At 38.4% G+C, this 22,885-nt stretch overlaps 1 protein-coding gene across 3 annotated transcripts in view; it reads left to right on the top strand.

Annotated features, from left to right (window-relative positions):
• The first annotated feature begins 9,257 nt into the window (after nucleotides 1-9,257).
• The window catches only part of LOC123311898 (probable nuclear hormone receptor HR38), a 51,358-nt gene continuing 37,730 nt past the window's right edge, over nucleotides 9,258-22,885 (top strand). The window contains exon 1 of one of the 3 annotated variants that reach the window (XM_044896016.1): nucleotides 9,258-10,060. In XM_044896016.1, the coding sequence (XP_044751951.1) occupies nucleotides 9,982-10,060 (79 nt within the window). In that variant the 5' untranslated portion in view covers nucleotides 9,258-9,981. Of the gene's footprint in view, nucleotides 10,061-14,732; nucleotides 15,421-22,885 lie in introns of those variants that run through there. The other 2 variants (XM_044896015.1, XM_044896014.1) reach the window with 2 other exon arrangements.

Genomic DNA, 22,885 nt, shown 5'->3' with positions numbered 1-22,885 from the left:
TTACTTGAACATACTCGAGCGTGTCAGATTTTCATACAGATGGTTAATCGCGGTGTTGTAGACGTGTTGACCCATTATTCTGACACTAATCAGGGGGGGTTTTCTTAATTTGACACTTTGAGGATGATAAAATGCTTTTTTTTTCTAATATTCCCCTGCCTGTACCTCTAATCGTTTTTGTTTTCATTATGAGAGTTGTAGATAATAAAATTCTACACAACTTTTGTCTGAAGCAATTTTACATACTCTTAACCGTTCTCGAGTTAGAGGGCGATAAGGGCGAGAAGCTTAGCCACACATGCGAAATGGCAAGGTCAATGTAGAATCCCAGTCTAATCTACATTCATCCAATTATCAAAATGACAAGGTATTTCTATGATGACAATTTTGAAATTAGTCTCTGACTGAACCTCAGAATGTACTATTTTCCAACGAGTGAATTTTCGCTTCAGCATGTATAGCTAAAGACCTCGCATTAATCGCCATATATCTCAAAATCTTTCGAGCGTAGAAAAAATTGCTTGGGACAAAATTTGTAGAAAATGTTATGCTCTACAACTTTTATAATGAATGCGAAAAAGATTTGAAGCCCAGGGGAGGGGATAATTCGAAAAAACTGATTTTTGTGACTTTTATGCCCAATTTTTATCGTTTCGGCTTGCTAAAACTGACAGATTATATTTTTTTGGTTATTCTTGAATTATTAGCTTCAAAATAAGAAAAAACGCCACCGCGCTCGAGAATGTACACGTGGCGTTTTTTTTTTGAAACTTTGGCGCCCCCCCACACATTTTCGACAAGCCTAAATTGTCAGATTAAGGGAATATATGCTTTTCAACATGTAATTAACCACATATATCTTAATCTGACACGCTCGAGTATGTACAATGATCGTTTTTTTTTTACTATTCTGACAGGCTGTCCTAGACAATTCCCCCTATATACAGATCTATGTAGAGGTACTCTACAGGGTCCAAGGTATGTCCGCTTATATTAATCTGACACGCTCGAGTAAATCCCGAATTTCCTTCTTCGGCTCCCCAACTATAAGGGGATTCAATTTAACACATTGTGGACCTCATTTTCTTGATTTTCTGCGGATTATACCCACTTTTCTGGTGAAATACTCACATCATCTTGTCAAAACCGAACCGAGATGAATAAGGCCTCCGAATCTTGCAGTAACTCATTGCTTCAACGACGTTGTCGAAATTGGGCAGTTCCAAATCCCCTGCACTCTTGCCAACGCGTTCAACCCAGAATCCAGATGCACTTCCAATTAAATCTCATCGATAAATCAACGTCACAAACTGCAACACCGAAATTTTTCGATATTTTTCGCAACCGTCAACGACGGTTTTTCGAAACTGGTTTCGCCGTACAGAACTGGTCCACTTAAAAATTGTCACGATCATCGCTTTTCCATTTGAATATTTCGTGATCGCATAAAGACATTGAGATAATCAGGTAGGTTGTAAATGTATTTTGTTGATCGTAAATAAAGATTCTGTCCAGCTTATTAGTCAAAACTTCTCTACACACTGACGAAACTCGGATGCAAATTCGAATATGTAATTCGGCGGGATGGTGTTGGCTCGTCGCTGATTCGGCTTTGGTAGCCAAACTGCAGAAATAACGAGCAAAAATTCGACGTCAAGTTGGCTGTGGAATTTTGATGATATTCCTGGTGCCTGAACATGAAACTTCTACTGTAACTATATAGAGACTGTGATCAGCCTCGATTCTAATTTTTGGTAGAGGTACTTTGAACACTACAGGATCCAAGGTATATCCCCTTATATTAATATAAGGGGATTAAATTGAAGCTAGGGTAGCTGTTTTATTGAATAAGTTGCGCTATTAAACCATGATTGTTCAATGTTTATGACCAGAATTAGAAGGTATGGATGCAGGCTATATTAATTGCTGATCACCCAACTCAAGAAATCAAAGTTGAAAACCCTGAGATGTTCTTATTTCGATGTCACATTGTAAATAGGCTTCGATGGCAGCGAATCTGTTCATTCCTCGATGCTCGCACAAAAATCTCGCGATGTTCCATATCTCACATCGATGCAACTCCTACCTCAAGAGACTCCCTGCTGGGAATCGCTATCTAAACGGTTGAAATTACTCTAGAAACAGCCACTGATGGAAATCGAAACGAACGAGCCTAGAAACGAATTTGCAAATTCAATGAATACCCCAGTGTGAAGCCGCAGTTAATAACCATTAAGAAGAATATTTTATTTGTCATGCTCCCTACGTTAACCGTTAGATATCGCTCTTTCTGCGATTGTCCACATGAGCGAGCCAACGGCGGATGTATAAATTCGATCAACGTTCTCGATCCATTTGTAGGAGATAAAATAAATTAATTGTTATTTTCTGCCAAACGCCATACATATTCAAATTGCTAGACACCAAGGACCACACCCATAGCACCGATCTTATTATTCGACGTCTAGAAAAAATTGCATACGCAAAAAATCTGACATTTATGTTCTCGATGTTCCAGTTAACCCGAAACTGATCGTTGCTGCCCATTATCAGATTAGAGTGCATGAAAAAATCTGCTAAATTGATTCTTCCAGCACCAATTAATTTATCTAGTCTAGATATTCGACCAATGTTAATCGAGCAGAACTCTATCTGATGGAAAGTTTGCGCAAGGGTGTTGTCTTCTAATGGTTCTCTAGGTGTAAAAAATTTATTGTCTGCATATGCATCTATGGTGAAATTTGCATACGCGAGGTGAAAATGAGTTATATGCTGGTTTATCGCGGCAAAAAAAAAAACGATAACGATTATCGTAGGTGTGCTTTTTGATTAGATTGGCCGACAAGACGTGACTGATGCATTGCAGATCTTTGGCAATAACTCAAAATCAGAAACTATTTCGTTACATCATCGGTGGGTTATGGTTTCGATAAGAAAGCCGGTTGATTGATGTCCATTGCGAGAGAAATTCACGAACAATCAAGGTATTGATGAAAATCTCATTAAAAATTTATAAAAATCCTTTTATTGAAATTTATTTCTGTCTCACGAAACATCGAAATTTGAGTTTATGGCACTCTTGAATCGCCACTGATGCAGAAACTTAACCCAAAATTTTAAAAAATGATTCAGATCGACTCACCACTAACTCCGTTCATGTAGATGACCTTCAAGATAACCATAGTTTTCACATTGAAATAAATACATAAAGCTTTCATCACTTGGAACAAGATATTCTCTTCACAAATAAACAACAATTTTCCCTCTGGATTTATCAGAACACCGATCTGCAACAAAATTTTACATTCGCAGTCGTTCATAGACCAATTAATCATAGAGATTCTACGATAAAGAATTGAATATTCATATTGTTCTACCATATCTTATTATAACTCACAAATTCTGTAACATTAGGTGGTTCTCAGCGAACAACATTGTTAAAATGCATTTTCGATTCGAATTTGATTTATACATCTTCATTATTGATGACATTTATTTCAGTCTGTGTTGTCAGTCTATGGTTGGATAGCCAAAAGTGGAAGAGAGACATTTGGATGTTCTCGTTGAGTAAAAATGCGATTGTGTTTTTGGTTTTTATAAAAGGGGAGCCCTTATAACTGTAAGTACATATTTCATAACCATTCGTTTGAATTATACCTACAGGTTGATCATCAGTTGTCAGTGATACTTTAGAAATAGTGCGTTTTACAAACGAAAATAATCGCAAATTCAGGAAATTTTGGGTTAAAGGTAGAGTACCACAATTCCTTTCCAGCTGAGATGACTGATGAGAGGGGTTATCAGTTTTCAGGACCGTACTCTATTTTTCCAATAATCAGAAATCATACGAAGTATTATATTAGACTGGGTATGAAAGAATTGTTGGGAAAATTTTTATGGGTGATTCCTCGTCAGAATCAGCCACTGCTTAGACCTTAGAACATATATCTATATATATATATATATAGAGAAGGACCGAGAAATCCTTCATCAAGATTTACCCTGTACAAGCTGGAGAAAAAGATTTTTTTACATTGATTCCCTCCCGTGCATCCTAGCACCGAACGAAATATACGGAGTGCGGCATGAACAATCCAGCAGAATCAGATATAGAAAGCATTCCTTCGAGGGCGTGCAATACGATGAATTACGTAAGGCAGCTCCATCAAATGCACATTTTCACCTGCTCCCGCGTTCGTGTTCTCCAATAACTCGGATAGGACGAACCCGCTACCCACGACGTCGCGCATACGCGAAAAATACCATAGACTTTCCAACACCCACGGCTGGCGTGTTCATCTCTATTATTGAGGATCCCATGAGACCACTTTCTCTTTTCATTTGAACGCCGAAGATGCCGATCTCAGATCTCGAATCGATATCGAATCGCTAGATCCTCGCAATTTAGCGCGTTCGTCTTGTGCATTGCAGTAGGAACTTCCTTCCTGATGATCACTCATGCTTATCAAGAAACCCTCCAAATATCTCTCCATCCAATTCTGAAAATTAAGCGAAATTAAAGGCTCTGACTTTCCAGTGTTGCATCTAACAATTATTGACATGATATACTGAACAAAGGGATGACAATTGCTCATTTTAACTGGTTCCTCCTCAAAGTGACCTACCTTCTGAGCGACTAGCCTTGGATACATCGAGGCATATGCAGCGTGGTGCAAAGTAGGACTTCGATATCCCACACTTAGCCGTCAGTCGACTTAAAAGCTTATCGGATGAAAGAAATGACACCTCTGGAAATGAACGTAAAAAATGCGTGCGAACAATGCCGATACCAAACGTGTCAATGCATCGACTCCAAATGCACGCAGTTTCGCAGCTTCAACAGTTTCGAGACATTGTTTCCATGAATTATGTATTTATAATTGAGACTCGTATATCTGACCGTGTCACGAAAGAATGGCACGATTGCCGGCTTTTATTTTATAATATGGACTATCACGGTATAGTTAGCGAGCCCACTGCTGCGAGGTAAGAGTACGAGTGTTACATCACAGGCTGGTTGATGATTGAATGAGTACTTACCTATATTACTCTCCTCTGTCTATTTCCTTTGATATCTTACCAATACATCCTCTTCCTGAGCCAATGTACTTTTATGGTTAAAAATAATCTAAAACCCTTCCCAACATCCAATGTCACTTCTTGAAATAAACCAGATCTAGATTCTATATTTTACGTCCTGTTTCAAAGTTCTTATGAACTCCAACTTCTCCCTCCATGCCCTTGCAACTCTTTACTTTGCGTTGGCTGACAATGGCGACTATCTGCTCAAACAGAATCTGCACTCTTCAGTCTCTGCTAGACCTATCCTAGGAGAATGGGTCTAGCAGAGACTGAAGAGGTGCTTCCAGAGGCAAGAATGCCCTGTGAGTATCCAGTAAGGAGGGGTAGCATATCCTTGCTAAGATCTAAATACCTTTTGGATCTCAAAGTGTTAAAGTTCCCAAGGAACTTTTTTGGGTGTTCCAGATTCTTCCAGAGTAATTTCTTATTCGACCTAGATCATTTGTTATCTAAATTATTGCAAAAGAATGGTAGTAACTCAAACGATTTCATAAAATGGTTCATTTCGATACCAACTGACAGAAAGATAACATAGGACAAAATGTAAAAAATAGTAGGTATATTAGTTCACAATCTCACCAATAAAATTCGTCTTAATTATTCACAAATTTTTCACAATAGTCATCACAGTTTCAATAAACTCTCCCAATTTTCTACATTTTTCACCCTAAATTGCACGATACAACAATCCTTTCAATTTCAAGTGACCTGATGCACCTAATCAGATAAACTCGGTACTGGATCATTCATTGTCCAGCCATATATTAATGTTTTGTTTCGTTTTTCCGTTGCTGTAATCACCTTTCACGTATCTACTTGAAATTTTGTGGTGGAATGACTTATTTTGATGACTTTTACCTTCTGTCGAAAGAAGCCTCACCTTTGAAAAGACCCTGTTTACTACAATTCAATGGAGCGAGACTTCAAAATTAGTCATCTCTAACCCGACAAGTGCACCTACATATTTTCCATCAAAATCGAACCTTCAAACGAACTGACGCGACATTGACAAACCAAACATGTCCTCCGAGTGGTAATATCACTCATTAATTAAATTCCCCAGTCGACTCCCAATAGATAACACGTTGATTTATCGGTTTGCAGTTGTGACAGGCCTCCATCTTTGAGTATCGTTCCTTCTGAAAAGGGTGCAGCGATAATGTCTAATTTGAAAGAAAGTCGTGGTGACTTTACTTGCATAATTCGATGAATTCGTTCGATAAAATTGGCAGCATATTTATATGGCCGAGAAGAATGACTTTAAAGGTCACTTAACCGACTTAACTCAATCACTTTCAAGATTCATGTTATCCTCATTTTATCGTCGGACACTTTCTCACACCAAGAAACGACACTAATGGCGAACTCTGATTATGTCATCATTCAAATCTGATTGGGCCAATGAACGAAGGGCTTTCGTGAGCTTTCATGAGGAAAGAGAAGATAACCATAGAGAACACGAATAATCTGAAAGCTGAAAGCTTCGTTTTTAGTGAAATTATGGAAGAAAGAGCATTGAGAGTAATCGAATGAAAACTCTCAGTTCATGGTACAGTTATTCTCAATAAGTTATATGGAGCCCTCTCAATGAATTGATGGAAGAAATCAGTCAAACTTCTTGTGAGCTTTGTTGATTTCAATATGAATAAGTTGTAGCCACCGGCACTATTACCCAAGCAACAAAGCTATAACTGCTAGACCATATTATGAGCCAGATATGACTTTACAAGGATTGTATGTAAATTATTACTCTTAACAGCATAGGGCGTAGTCTCTAGCTCTAGAGTGCTTCCACTAGCGCTGTGATTCAACTTCTATGAAGTCATGAAATTTTTGGCTCCAAATTTCCAGTTGCGGCACTGACTTTTACGAATCCAAAGTGATTTTCTGGTACTAAATGTTGATAGAGATTAATTCAGTAAAGTAACCCACAAACAGCCCGTTTGTGATGGTCAAACTGGGCATAAAAATGATAAGAGTTATGGAAATTCATCGTAGATTATACAAGAAACTCGAATAGTATGTTAAACATCGTCTAGCTCCAGACTGATGCCCGGTAGTTTACTTTAATTATCGATTCTGATCGAATTGTTATTGATTTTTATTCTTATACGACTGATTTCCAAATTCCGTGGGAATCTCTGTCTACATTAATTCATCGATTATGCGACATGGTTAAAATTTGGTTAATTAGTGATCTTCTTTGCTTACATTAAATCGATACAGGAATTGCTAAATCTTCAACATGAGTGCGAGTTTTAGAAAACTCTATAAAACTATAAAAGATTACAGTCCAACGATTGTCCTAGTAATATATTGGCCAGTTTTGGTAGATCTCTGAAAGGGTTTGTAATTCGGCATATTTTGGAGGTCTGTTCAACCATAACGAATGATTTAGTCACTAGAAAATTGTAGAAAGTAGCAGATCCTTGTTTATTCTGCCTATATTTTCATTGGAGAGTTATGATAAGCAATGACCCTTACGGAAAACAATATATGTACCTACTATTTTTGAAGACGAAAACAATTCCCACACCTCACTATGCTTTCTAGATGAAAGGAATCAATCAGTTTGGTACTTAAATTCCATGGGAACTGCTTCTGGTATTGTAAAAGATCAATAATTGCTCTTCGGCACGATAAGTGGCAACTTTGATGGAATTACTGCTGGCTAGCAGTTTATACACATCTCAAAACAACGTGAGGTGAAAAAGTGATCGAGGTAATAGCAAAACTTGGTAGCCCTCGATCGTTTTGCAACAACTCACACCTTGATTACTGATATTGTCGATAGACTACTGGGCATTGACGTTCAGTGATGGTTGATTGAAATGTTGCAACACTAAGATTTGCTGTTAGGATGCAATAGGATCGGATTTCTGCACAGTCAATTGATCATTTCCTTTTTTTCAACTCTCTCATCTACCAGTCATCCCAACTACTGATTTCTCGAATGGTCAAGCATGAAATAGCATCGCATCTGATTCCGAATATGCATAAAGTTCAGCCGGATGAGTTCCAGGAGGAGGCAAGAACAATATCTCACATAAAATTTTGCATTGCGAGTTCCATAAAATGTGGAAATATGGCTGATTGTACATTTAAACGTGTCTACAATTTAAATTTCATGGTAATTGCTCACGCTATGTTTATTCAGCGGTGTTTCTTGTGAAAATTTACAGACACGACTTAAATAATATAACGCTCGGAGGCAATTTCAAAATGTGCCTACATGAATGATTCCTCGACCATCGCAGTGTGGGAAATGACGGTGTTTTGCCCAATAGATCTATCATCTTGTACGTTTAGCATGTGAGCCAGACAATGTGAGAATAGTCGAGCCACTTGTCTATGTCTCAGGGTGTGTTACAATGAAAGTTGTCAGACATGTAACGAAACTTTTGTAAATGTAATTTTTCAGTCGCTCGGTTAGGTTCTTCCTGTCAAAAATCAAAGTTTGATGATGAATTTCCAATTCTTTCCTTCCCTTCATAAATATTCATCATTCATCGAGGTATTAATAGCCTCTGTGTACTTCACAGAGCGAACAATCGATGCGGAATACTGATGCAAGTAAATTTATGCAGGTATTTTTTTTTCCGAGAAAAGAATCAGTTTGCCTGGAAGCTGAGCTTTATCATCCGATTTTTCTATGGTCGTGCCAGTGAAAGTTCATTTAAGTACGAGCCTGCACGATAGCGTCACGTATTTCATTAATCAAATCGATTTGAATATAAAATAAATACTTCAACGGTATTTTGACGCTACTTTTAAGCGATGTCAAGCAATTAATAATACATTTTTCCGTTGATGGATTTATATGCGACGTTTGCAATTTTCCAAAGATATTCGCAGATATTATTTCTTATTTAACCGTGCACCGAGAGCATTGTAATTGTAGATAGCCAGAGGTCGTGTCTAGATGCGGAGACCTGCACGATTTCATTATTACCTGGTTTGGAGTAAATGAATTCTTTCGACGACAAGGAATGAGGTAGTGCCTCAGCTTTTCACACTCAAAAGGATGATCATATTTCATAATTTCTCAACGGTTTACCCAACATGGCAGTATTTAGCCATCTTTTTGTATACATAAGTAGGCAACCACATTTTACGCTGCAATTCATTGCTTCAGCAATTTTTCTCGTAAAACCCAAAGAGTGAAATGGTGGAGGATATATTTCTTCAGTTAGATTTGTTGACATGAAAAATACAATTGTCAAATCTTCATCAGAACTGGCCCATACCAATTAACACTCGATCTAAACGTTCTGCTTGTTCCTTCCATCATTGCTGACCGCCTCGTTCATCGTAGTCTTAACGCGTTCCCTACTTTGTCTTCTTGAAGGGGGCCTTTTGGTTTTGTGCAAGAAACAGGCATAAATCGTGGCCAGTATGAGGGAACTCAGGTCGTAAACGTCCCTAAGAACAGTGAACCATGCTAAAAGGGTGACTTTACACTCTGCCGATCTCTGGTGTTGCACACTGTGAAATCTATGGTTTTTGACATCTAGCATATGAGGTTTTATGTCGTCGTTGACAACTTCACGACAGAATATGGGGATGTGGGAGAAATATTTCAGGTAATTCTCTAGTACGTCCACACCACTATAGACCCTCTGGTCGCTGTGCTTCATTTCGAAAATCATCCGACTTGAATTGGTGTAGAATGTTGACAAAGTTTGTTCTTGCAGCACCAACTTATTAGTTTCCCATCCTATGATATGGAACCCGACAGTCATGAGCAAAATACTCTCCACCAGCCAATCTGTCACTTGAAGACCAACGTAAACGTACAGAGCCACGTAAGACTTGGCAAGGGCCCCATAAAACGCCAGAGTGAAGAGAGCGGAGGAAAGGGTGATGGCCAAAAAGAGGGACAGCCAGTAACTGAGCAGCATGAAGCAAACGATCTGGAGCTGGCAAAAGACGAGCGATATGCTCAGAAACACCAGCAAGCTGACTCTCAGACATTTCGGTGAGCACATTTTCAAATTCGAGCTTCATAACTGGAGATATTTATGGTCCTGTCAAAGACGCATAGACGATATGCTGCGTCAAACTGGGTCAAAAATAATTTCTATGAATCTTTGGCACAGAATTCGTGGTTTTTATGTTCCCAGTGCAAGATCCATAGAAAATGGAAATTTTTTCGGTGCTTCTGGAACGTTTCACAGAACTGTAATCCTGTCAAAGACAAGGTTAGCTTAGTTTAGATTGTGTGGAGAACTTTGAACAAGTGGAAGAGCTGAAGAACACCTCCTATATTTGGAATATACCACATTATCACGGAAGAATTCTTCAATAAAGAGAAGATTGCGAAATGTCATAGTGTTCCGTGTTTCCTTGAGGCCCAACCCTCTACCCTCGAGAGCCTAACGAAGCGAAAATATTCTCATCTTTCTGTTACAGAATAATTCGCGAGAGAACGCCGAAGAGTATCACGAGCTTGCGGAATAAACCCGGTGGGCAATATTACACGGTGAGATATTTTAATTAAGCATCGATTCCGTTGAATCTCGAGTTCCATCCTCCAGGAATAATTAAAAATTGCGTTTTGCACGCACGGGTTACGTCGCTGAAATCGACGAGGTAATTGATTCGAAGGCAATTTGCTTCAGACGGGAAATTTCGAAGTGGGCTGTCAGTCGATGTTTCGAAATGCTGATGCGGAGTGCGAAGATGAGTTTGAATTTGAAATGTGGCGGTCTTTCGAATCGATTCGGTTGGTACCATTAATCGATACGATTCGTTCAATGTTAACAGATAAGGCGAAGATGATATCCGAGGCCTTCCAAAACTGTAACCCCAAAGTTTACCGCACAATCATCGATGTTTCCGAAATTTCCATGAAAAGTTTGGGTCCCTAAATTATAGACATTCCTCTCCTAAAGTTAACTGTGAATATTTTAGGATGAGATTTTTTTTCATCAAGATTATTATGGGAAATGAAAGCACCAAGAGGAAATGCATCAAGGGGACACATACAGCACTTCTTCCCGCACTTTTTCAGAGCGCACAAATCAAATTAATTGCTCGAGCGAAATGGAATTCGATAATAATTTGAAGCGATCGAGGATGATCTAACGTTTCCTGAAATTATCCTCAGTAATGACACAGAAAAACCGTTAAAATTAAAATGTGATGCGTCTCGAGCTTACTCGGGAGCAAAGAGATTTCACATACTGTCGGCTTAGGCCAAGAAACCTGTTTGTCACGAATCTGTGGTACATTCTATTTGTTGGATCGATTATTGCTCGTTCAATCGCGAACGAAAGAAATAATTCGAAAATCGAACAATTTTTTTAGGGGCTAATAGAATATGCTCTTCTAAGGATCAAAAATTAGTAGTATATAGGTTAAATGATCAGCAAATAATGAGAAAGAAAAATGTTGTGAAGTGAAAATCTATCTGACAGCAGATTTATCGTTATCTTTTTCAGTTATATTCAAGCAATTCTGTCAAAAGATCCTTATGTGCCCGATTTCACAACAGTACCTATAGTCGAAGCCATTATGCATCAAGTTCAATCTACAATGGCCAGCAGGAATTTTTCTCTGGACGGTTTTTTGCCATTTTTCCATTCGGAACCGAATACAAGACGCAAATAGATCGGATACAACTCAAAAACTGCACAAATTTCAATAATTATACGGCAGTAACCGGTTCACCGATGATATGTATGAAAATTGGTCAGTAGATTCCACTAATGAATACAAGATACCGCAGACGATGGCTGCTTTTAGCAAATCTGCAGGACTCTCGATAAGAAGCAGTCGAACTTTGAAGGTCGTCGCCATAATTCAATGAAAAGAAATTCAGAGAAAAGATTGAGGAAATATCCCGATTTTTGATATTGTTGCTGGGATGAATTCCACAAATTCTACAGCTTTTTCCTCTTCTCTAAGGATCTTATGATTGAGTTTCAGGTAATCAAATTTTTGTTGATGATATCCAGAAAAATAATTCGTGGAATTTTAGATTGCTGCTTCCTAGCTGCTTCCATCTTATTCGAATAATCTGCTCATATTTGGTACGAAGGCATCGCTATCTTACCTCTCTCCTCTAAGAATGATAACTAGACTTGTAAACAAAATAAAAATGTGAATTTTCTGCTCACGGTCCTTGCCTACTACATATAAGCTCAACAGAAAAAATACAAACCTGGTTTCTCTCCAACCAATGATGAAAATGTATCAGGAAACAATCAAATGTGAAGTTAAAAAAAATTTGCATGAAAACCATCGCTTTCCTTCGCAAAACTTCTCTTGTGAGGATTTATGTCATAGGATTTCCGGTATCCTATATCCCCAGATAAAAATAGATTGAATCATATCGGAAAGTATTACTTACACCTTCCATAATGACTGGAATAAGGAGTTCCTAATTCCTCAAATGTCATTGTAGTTTCCTATTGTCGGTTGTCGATGACTTGCATCTCACCTGTGAAACCGTCCGGGAAATTCCGTTGGGACTATAGATCAACAAATCATTCCTACGTACACTTTAATAATAGACTGGATAAACATCCTAGAAACAACGCCGATGATTTCATCTCAAAAATGAGGAAAAAAAATCTCGTGTTCGTGTTCCAGCTGGAAAAATCGATATTATTTTCGGAACGGAACAAGTCATGAGGATATTCCTATTATTTCCTGTTAATACCCACAATTCAATGGGAAATTACGGATATGAGGATGCACATAATCAACCCCATGTTCCAAAATAGAGATATTTCTTATGGAAGATGACTATCGAAAATACCCGAAAAAGATGGGTGCACTTAAAAATTCGTCAAGACCGAACGGTTGCATCGAGATCTATGAAATTTCGAGATTTATTACTAGAAGAGTTGCTTCTTCAGAATATGTACCACATTTCCATCTACGGTTACTTTTATCGAAGGATAAATGACTCGAAAGCTGACCTTCGAAGAACCCTGGAAAAGATGGGTTCAATTAAAAATTCGTCAAGACCGAACGGTTGTGCCGAAACGGATGAAATTCTTAGATTCATTACTAGAAGAGTTGCTCTTTCAGAATATGTATCACATTCCCATATACGATTACTTTTTTGAGAGATAAACGATTCGAAATTTGACCTTCGAAAATCCTCGAAAAAGATGAATTCACTCGAAAATTCGTCAAGACCGAACGGTTGCACTCTGACTTTCATGAAGTTTCGAGACTCATTAATAGAAGAAAAGAGAAAGAATCTCGAAATATTGGGAGAACAAATCAGTTCGTTCCGCTTTTTATGGACAAAAATGCATTTATTGCAGAACAACACGAATGAACAGATCATTTAAAGTGTTCTTCATCGCTAACTACAACTGTTACTCACCTCTCAGACAATTTTCGAATTCCACAGACTTTTAAGGCTAAAGGCGATCCAAGCTGAGAGCCAATTTTCGATTTCTTCGAAAGAAATGAACCGGCGACCTGCCAAATCCTTCAGAGCTGCCAATAATCAGAAGAGGCAAGGTCTAGAGAATTCAGCTATGGTGGTAAAATTTTTCACTTGAACGTTTCTAAATATTTTTACGATGTGAGGCCTTTCAACCTCTCACTTTTCGGTTTATGTAGCACTCTAATGCCTTGCTTTTGAATAATTCCCATGGAAACTGTGTACTGAGTCAGCCCACATGATTCTACTAGCTCCCTTTGCGTTTGACTCTGATCTTCATCGGGCAATACCTCCAATTCTATGTCTTCGAGTTTTACTGGCTGTCCAAAGATCGTACTCAACGCTGAATCCCTATTCTTGGAACTTGATTGAAACATGATTTATCAATTGGAGCATTGTCACCATGAACCACACAAAAAACACAGTTACCACAGAAAGAAACAAGGGTGTATGAAATTCACAGCAATATGAACTGAATGTTATGGTTAGAGCGATAAAATGATGCTAAAATCAGTTGACACATCACCCTTCGTTTGGAATTTCATCGTCAAAGTGGTATTTTTCAAAACTTGTCAACTCGAATTTGACAATTTTGAATTTATGGGTCAAATGAACAAGCACTTGGTCAATTCGCAAAGACTTCTTGTGAACATCTGAGAAGTTCTTGTTTCTCGACCCTGTTTGAGCTTATGGGCTCAACCAACGTTATAAGCCCAGTCTCATGTCATATGGAACATCCTGAAAAGTACACAGGATAAACAGGTCAGTGATGTGTTCTGCGTAATCTGACAGAGGCTGCATCTAGTCAGAGAGTTTTCCAAAATACTGGAACATACCTTCTGGATCTGGTGGACACCATCGTTTGAAGCAGGTAACAGGACCTTTGAGAACGTCTCTGTGGGTCGAAGGGTGAACCACATCGTCCCCCGTGAAACCTGCCCCAATTCTCCTCCGGGAATCGATCGCACCTTGGGGTAAGAGCGGCATTCCGCCCAATGCCAGAAACACCGTCCGGAAGTGACGTCACCGTCGCCTGCAACGATGTCACAACGATGATGTAATCGATACAGGGAAGGCGGTAGATGCGGGATAACGATCGATCCGACAGGTGACGTCACGACTGCAGAGTGACGTCACACACAAGCGCGAACGAACGGTTTTATAATAAGAGGATTGAGAGTAGCAGGGATATAGACATATGACGATCGCTCCAAGAAGCAGTCGCGTGTTCCGTTCACCGAGATCAGATGGACCGCGGTAACAGACCACCAACATCAGCTGTTGAGCCGAAGAAGAAGTAGATTCGCGTATACCTTTGCATCTCGCGACTAACTAACTATCGCATAGTTACCAGTGAGACTGTTCCAGTTGAGTCTTGTGATCGTCGAACTGAAGAGTACTGAAAGATTGTGTTGGCTGTAGTGTTTGGTGTGATGACGGGGATGGCTTAAGTGTTTTACCGTATGAAATACTGCAGGATATTCGAGGTGGATTCTTCTCTGGACAGGCAGGAAGGCTCGCGCTCGCCCTCCCCCACAGACCTGCTCTTGGGAGGTTCTCCAGGTAGTCGATGTTGTCTGTGCTAGGTGTGCCGTCTTAGTTGCATGCACCCGGTGTATCATCACAAACTCTCCCTTCGGCATCTCAAAAACTGCACACGTGGTGCGCGTCGAAAGAACGCGTGTCTTTTCCCGCCGTTTTTGAATTGGGTCACGAGATGCGGTGGTTGAGCGTACGCGTGGAGTAAGATCCTTTAGGTTTCGGGTGTCGGAATGAGAGAAAGTTGACATGTCACTGCGAGATGCGTTCAGGACCGCCGACAGTCAAACAACTCGATATCCATCGACAGTATAGGCTGTCACAGTCTCAGCAAATCACCGACAACAACAATAATTCGGCAGTTTATTCTTGTCAATTGCCCAACAATAAGTGTATGTATTTTTTTTGTTTTTTGTTCACGATTTTTTGCTTTTTGCGAGGAACGTTAGTTTTCTTGGAATTGTTTTTTGTTCGTTTTTTTGTTTTCGAACCGGGGAAGTTGTTTATTTTGTCGGGAATTTTTTTTCTCGACCATCCTTCTGACTTAATATTTAACGAGGATCCTGAAATATTTAAGATTTTATTGATACTACACCAAATGCAACTAAAATATCGACATGCTAGTAAATAGAAAAGGTTTGATAACTTGTGCGTCATGAGAAATCAGCAGCTTCAATTAATTTTCCAATTTTTTCCACATTTATGAAGTCTTATATGTATATATTTATATGAAATGCCGAAAACTCACATTGATGTGATATGATTACCGGAAAAAAACTAATAACCAAAAGCTTTCCTTAAATAACAATTGATTTATCCTCATTTCAAACATTTCTAGACGCTTTCCAGATTTTGATTTCTTCTGTATGAACAAATGTGTTTCTTACAACCTTCGCTTTCAGCACAAACATCTTCAGATACTCTATTTGTTTCATTTTTGACATCTTGAATGTGAATTATTTGTTCATCAGACCCAAAATTCTGTATACTAGAATATGTCATTCCAAATTGAACAGAATTCTTTCGTCAAACTAAGAAAAGATATATTGAATCATATGAAGAGAAAAAAATTGAAGAGATAGTAGGTTAAGAACATCTTTCACACATAAAGTGGACAAATTTCTGCCAAATTTTATGAACGACAGTATTGAAATATCTTTTCCGATATGGAAATAAAATTGGAAACAAAAACACCTCATTGTTCAATACTTCTACAGCTACAATGTAAATCTATTCGTTTGATTTACAGTTGCTTGGTAAATAATTTATCATTACACTACATTACATTACATGATTGATGATAGAAATAGTTCTTTTTGAATTGAATTAATTATGAAAATTCGGAAAAATCTCTATTTATCTCAAATTGCATATTGGCAAAGATCTGTTTGTCTGAATCGAATAGAAATTTGGGTGGATGATAGAAAGAATACCGACAAGTTATAGTTGAATCTTCCAAAGAAGACAGCAATTCCAAGAACTCTATTTCTAGCAATGCGAATGCAGATGAGATCGTTTTGTCAGACTATCCTTCACTATCCGAAACATAAATACCTACAATAAGATAAATCATTGGAATGTTCGTGTTTTCTAGCAGTAAAACACCAATGTTGTGAGAATGAAAAATGATCCCATCTAAATATTATTAACGCTCGCAAATTACTAACCCGCTAAATCGTTGACATAAATTGTGGCGAAAGAAAAATATCCGCTAGTAACAGACAGGAGTTTGAATATATTAGCGATTTTTTGTCCATTTTTCGATGTTTGAAGCTTTAGCATGAGTTCTTTATGAGGATTCGACTGAGTTCATCCGTTAATTGGTTAAAAATTATCTATTATAGAAAATTCGAAATTACATTCAATTTCTCCTCATTTGAGAGCACCAAGTGACAATTCCCAGTGGAATTCCTCCAGTTGCCCGGCTAGGAATTCGAATACCAGGTGCGCCCTATTAAATTAACGCCGTCCATTATCGCCGAAGAAGAAAAACGGCCTCAGCTGTTCCACAAACCCCAGAAGGTATGCCCTGATTGACAACGGAATTATCCCCGACTGCAAATCACATACATAATATTCGCTCGGTTCGATTTCTGATGAGCTTTTTTTCGAGATAACGATAAATCCGTAGTTTCTAGCAATTTTCCCTGTGTATAACTGCTATAATTACACGCGATAAATCTAGAGAATTTCCGCCCAATCACGGTCCACAGGTGCAACTGCTTTCAACATCGATAAATATCCGAGATCAAACTGAAATTCAAAAGCTTTAAATCCGCGTAATTGACGTGTTTTTCGCGGAGAATCATGAGCAGCGCTCCTCTGTACCGATCTCAATTTGTCGCTTCTTTTATCCGTCCACGCATCTCGAATTGCGTGAAATACGTACTCTGGAGCGAGTGTTCTCGTTTTAAACTGCTCGTCAAAAGTGAAGGATATTGATTATTATCATCTTGATATGATTTTTCGATAATGAACCAACAAAAACTTATGGAAACGTCTTCTGGTTGATCGTGAAGTCAATTTTGATCGAGTTCAATCGTTTTTTGTCCATCCATGTCAGAAATTCAAACTTCAATGAGCTTCTCTTCAGTCCATATTTCGATGCAGTAAGATCAAACAGTTGTACGCACTCAAAAATCAAATTTTCATTTCGCCAAGGCAAGTTTTGTCCGATGACGATGATAATAGAGCCGTTGGGATGCTTCACACTGGTCGAATACAAGTTTAACTGACCAACTCATCCAATGTTACATCTCGTTTACATTCACGGCACTGTGCCACTGGAACTGTTCGTCTCAAATACCCTCAGAAGTGGTAAATCACGTGGTACAACGCCAATAGTCTAAAAACCACTCATTCGATGAGAAGAACTCTCAGAATCTGAAGAATTAGAGGTCAACGTCTTCGAGATGTCGCCAGTACTTCAATTTTACTCAGCACAGTCAGAAGACGTCTCCATGAAGTTAATCTAATATCGAGACGCTCGATAAGAAGAGTCAACTCTCTTTTGCGAACACAAGCGTCGAAAATAAGAGTGGGTAATGAAATATAACAGTGCATTCATTTCTGCATGATCGTTTAAATCGTGGTAAACTGTTACACAAACTTCAAAAGTCTGTTTGACAGCAATAAGAAATACATAGAAACATACTTCTAATATCAAGAGTCCGGCATTGACGCTCTCAGAAATATGATCGCTTAACCAGCGAAAAATTTGCTGTAGCTCTTATGATTGATCTAAGATATTGAGATTCTGAAAAATCCACGATTCTCTTCCCATGAGATTAAGAAATACCACTCGCCTTTTACGATGCTTACTAGAACCAATCCTTCTTAACCGAGAATACCTTCGCTAACTTAACATACGATTCCAAGCGATCTTTTGAAGAAAGTAACATTTAATCATCTTGTCACTTCAACAATTTCCTTGTAATGTTCCCATGGGTATACCGAAAGAAATCTATCAGCACATAACTCTCTAACCCGTGCATCGCAATCACATGCACGTAATATAAATAATGAACATGTGATAGACTTTTTGGCAGATATCATGAGTTTGTTGCTCAGATTCTCGGATCACTCGCTCGAGCGTTTTACTATACTCACGTGCAGATGAATGGCTTGTCGTTATTAGAAATAAACTCATTTCACTATAGCCCAATGAGTAAGATGATGTGCATCCGTCCGCAACCTGCTGGCAGTACCATTAATCGAGAGATTATGAATCATGCTCCAAATTTTCCTCGGGAAATTTCACCTGTATTCTGTGGCATTAGAGGTGTGACAACGAAAATATCAGAACATTTTCATATCCACATTCATATAATCGAAGAAGGGAATTATTGATGTCTCTGGTGACTCTGTAACTGACAAAAGAAGAGGATATAAAAGTCTGCTTGTGATAACTTGAACTTTCGTATCAACTCTGGCCAGAGCTGTAAATATGGAACGTAAACGGCTCAAATGTGACCATATAGTGTACGCCTAGTGGCGGCTCTATCTTCTTCACCAAACCATTGGTAGGCGATTTGATGGTTTGTAACAAAACGATCTAGCAGATCTGAGGAGTTTTCTTTTGCAATGAAATGTATATTTAATGGAAGAATAACACTTTGCCATTATGAATGGCTGCTACAGCTTCTCAAAGTTGACCTATTTTTTCGAAATTTTCCACTAAAAGTGATGTTTTTCCCAAACTACTGATCCTACAAAAAATCTAATTGCATATTCGTGATCTACGACCTCTAGTCGTGTGCTGATTTTTTTGATGATATTTTGGTCCTTTTCAAATGGGAGAAACCACACTTCATCCGTCTACCTCGAGCAGTTTAGATTTTATGGTTTTTTTCCGCGAAGGTCCAAAATTTCCGATTTTCCATCGACCATAACTTGAAAATTATTTTTTTTAAAAAATATCTGTTTGCATATTCGTGTTCTACACCCTCGAATTAGTGTACAGTATAAATTTGGTTCAGATTGGAGACCAAAAATTTTTTTCAAAAAATCGAAATTTTTCCATACATATGCATGGAAAATTCGAAAATTTTTCGATCTCTTCGATATCCACCAAAATTGGAGTATTTACTAAATCGAGGGCGTAGATTACGAATATGCAAACATAATTCTTCTGAAGAGATTAGTTTTCAAGTTATGATCCACGAAAAATCGGAAATTTTGGACCTTCGAGGAAAAAATCAAAAAATCTAAAAAGCTCGCGATAGATGAATGAAAATGACCTGGGTCATTTTCCTTACTAATTCGAGGTCGTAGATCACGAATATGCAATAAGATTTATTGTTTATTCAGTATTTTGAGAAAAAAATCCTTTTTAGTTCAAAATTTCTGAAAAATTGATCAACTTTGAGGAGCTGTAGCAACCAGGAAAGAGGCACTGGAATTAAGCTGGGTTCTTTGGTGATAGATTGGTCCTTTGCGAATAGAAAAAACCAACTTTCATTCATCTACCGCGAACAGTTTAGATTTTATGATTTTTTTCCGCGAAGGTCCAAAATTTCCGATTTTCCATCGACCATAACTTGAAAATTAATCATTTCAGCGAAATTCTGTTTACATATTCGTAATCTACGCCCCCTATTTAGTGAATACACAAATTTTGGTGGAAATCGGAGAGATCGAAAATTTTTCAAATTTTCCATACATATGTATGGAAAAACTGCAAATTTTTGAAAAAAATTTTTGGCCTCCAATCTGAACCAAATTAATATTGTACACTAATTCGAGGGCGTAGAACACGAATACGCAAAAAGATATTTTAAAAAAAATTTATTTCTCAAGTTATGGCCGATGGAAAATCGGAAATTTTGGACCTTCGCAGAAAAAATCATAAAATCTAAACTGTTCATGGTATGTTCATCCGAACACACAGTATCGTTCGACAAGAAGGCCAAATTGGAAAAAGCACCATCTCGGTAAAACAATTCTGCTCCTATGGTGATCCAGTTGGGGAAATTATTTCTTCGCTATCACACAGCAAAGCGTCTGATCGAGCATGATTTTCCAATTCCTCAAGTTCGCATCCGATAAAAGACGTAGGCAGTCGGATCATTGTCGCCGAATAAGAAACAACTGTTATCGAATTTCTGAAAGTGAATCACCTTGCGGTCGTATCCCAACAATTAATTATAACCTATTTTTTATCCGGCTCTCGAAAAAATCGGTTTTTCCACTCTTCATAAACCAGATCCTTCAATACCAAACGTGAGCACGGTCACACTTTAAACTCAATTCGGATTATTTCAAGATTTCCCTCAAAGCAGAGGGCTGAAACCGTCAGGGAACGATGACGTCTGGCCGTCTGAAAGGGATGAATTGTCCAATCCACCCCGTCCGACTGTTGACGTCACATTTACGTCACTGATTGCCCCCTACCGCCTAGGACGTCACAGGGTAGGTTCGATCTACGTCACCAATTTTCCTTCTCGCTTTGACCAACGAAGCGAGAGGGAGAACGTCAAGAATCGATTGCTGACGTCATGGTTGTTTTTACTTGTCTCCTCTGTTTCCCGCTCGTATCAATTAGGTGTTTTCCAGAAGTTTATGATCCAGCGTAGGTCGATGTTGGACGTCATCGTTTTCCCTTCTCTTTCTGATGGTTGTGCCTCTCATAATCTAAAATAAGAACGAGAAGTGCGAAATTATTGATTCGACCACATAATCCCTCCTCACATGTTTCATTTCCAACATTAGGAATTCAACTGGGTTAAAGGTCGATTCAAACTTTCGGTTTCTAATGTGTTTCGGCAAAATTCTTGGGTTCTGATTGTCTGATCTCCAGCCTGAATGTTTGTTTCCATTTGAGGGTGAACAGAAGCTCTATCTGAATGAGCTTTTGAATATGCATGTGGATATTGTCGATGTATGAAATCATTTACTTAAGAACTGTTGAATATATTTATTACAGCGAACCTGCAACGTCTCTAGACCTTTCAAAAAAATGTTTCTTCTTGCTCTGCAAGCCAGACCTCCATAGCTGTTATAACCTCCCCGTTGGAAGAAAATTTACGACCTTTAAAACTTTTTTTCAGTTGAGGAAAGAGATGATAGTCGGATGGAGCCAAATCTGGTGAATAAGGGGGGGTGTCCTAGTAATTCAAACCCCAAATCACGAATTTCTTGCATGGCAACATGAGATTTGTGTGCAGGGACGTTGTCCTGCAAAAACAAAACACCTTTGATCGATTTCCGAGTCTTTTCCCTTCAATTTTTTCCCGTAGAGTGGTCAGTAATGTCGAATAGTAATCTCCTGTTATTGTTCTACCCTCATCCAAAAAATCAATCATGATTACTCCATGGCAATCCCAAAAAACTGAAGCAAGAACTTTTCCAGCAGATTTTTGGACACGAAACATCTTAGATCTTGGAGAACCAGAGTGTCGCCATTCCATCGATTGTTGCTTTGTTTCTGGTTCGTAGAAATGTACCCAAGTCTCATCCATAGATGAGTTTAAGAAGTCTACGTCGTTTTTAAATCGGGCACAGATCGAAAGCGATGCTTCTACCCTTGCACGCTTTTGGTCAGCGTTCAAACATTTGGGGATCCATTTGGCAGCAAATTTTCTCATGTCCAAATTGACGTGAACTTATATGATGAACGCGTTCGTATGAAATATTCAGTGCTTCAGATATCCGTTTTAGCCCAATTCGACGGTCTGATAAAATCATGTCATGAACTGCATCGATATCCAAATTTTGACGGTCGCATACGAAGGGCATTGATCACCAAGAGTATTTAGCATATCTTCGTAAATCTGCTTACCTCTTAACCTTCTTAAATACAGGTACTTGATGATGGCTCGACACTCCAATTTTTCGATTTTCACAATTTTTGTGGGCATCGACTTTCTTTTAATTTATTGCACAACTCTGGTTTAGGTTTACTTTTTTGACCTCAATCTTTACACTGACACTTCTAATGAGTTATTGTTCGTTGCTATAGTAACGCAATATTGTTTTATGCATGGAACTGGTCTAGGCTAACTAGATATCAATACAACCTGGTATCAGACCAATTTCTTGGAAATTGTTGGTCGATTGTAACCAAATCACCAAAGCATTGAGCAACCGCCAACGCTTTTTTAACATCTTGTTACGATGTGTTTCATGGGTCTATAAGTAAGAACCGTTGAACTGTTAAAGTAATTGCGTTCCTAAGTATTGGTGGGGAAAATAGCGCTTTTCAACTGCTGCGCTTTTATATCTAATCTGGATTATGAGCGCTAGGCGCTGGAGTTTTTTATGCTTTTCTTCTGTTCAGGCAATCTTGGTAGTGAATTTTCTTCAAAATATTGCTCGGAAACTTCATAGCGCCTTTAGAATGTAAACGAAATGTTTCCA

The sequence above is a fragment of the Coccinella septempunctata genome, chromosome 4 (genome assembly GCF_907165205.1).
Source record: "Coccinella septempunctata chromosome 4, icCocSept1.1, whole genome shotgun sequence".
NCBI classification, from domain to species: Eukaryota; Metazoa; Arthropoda; class Insecta; order Coleoptera; family Coccinellidae; genus Coccinella; species Coccinella septempunctata.
This window is presented reverse-complemented; position numbering and strand designations above follow the sequence as displayed.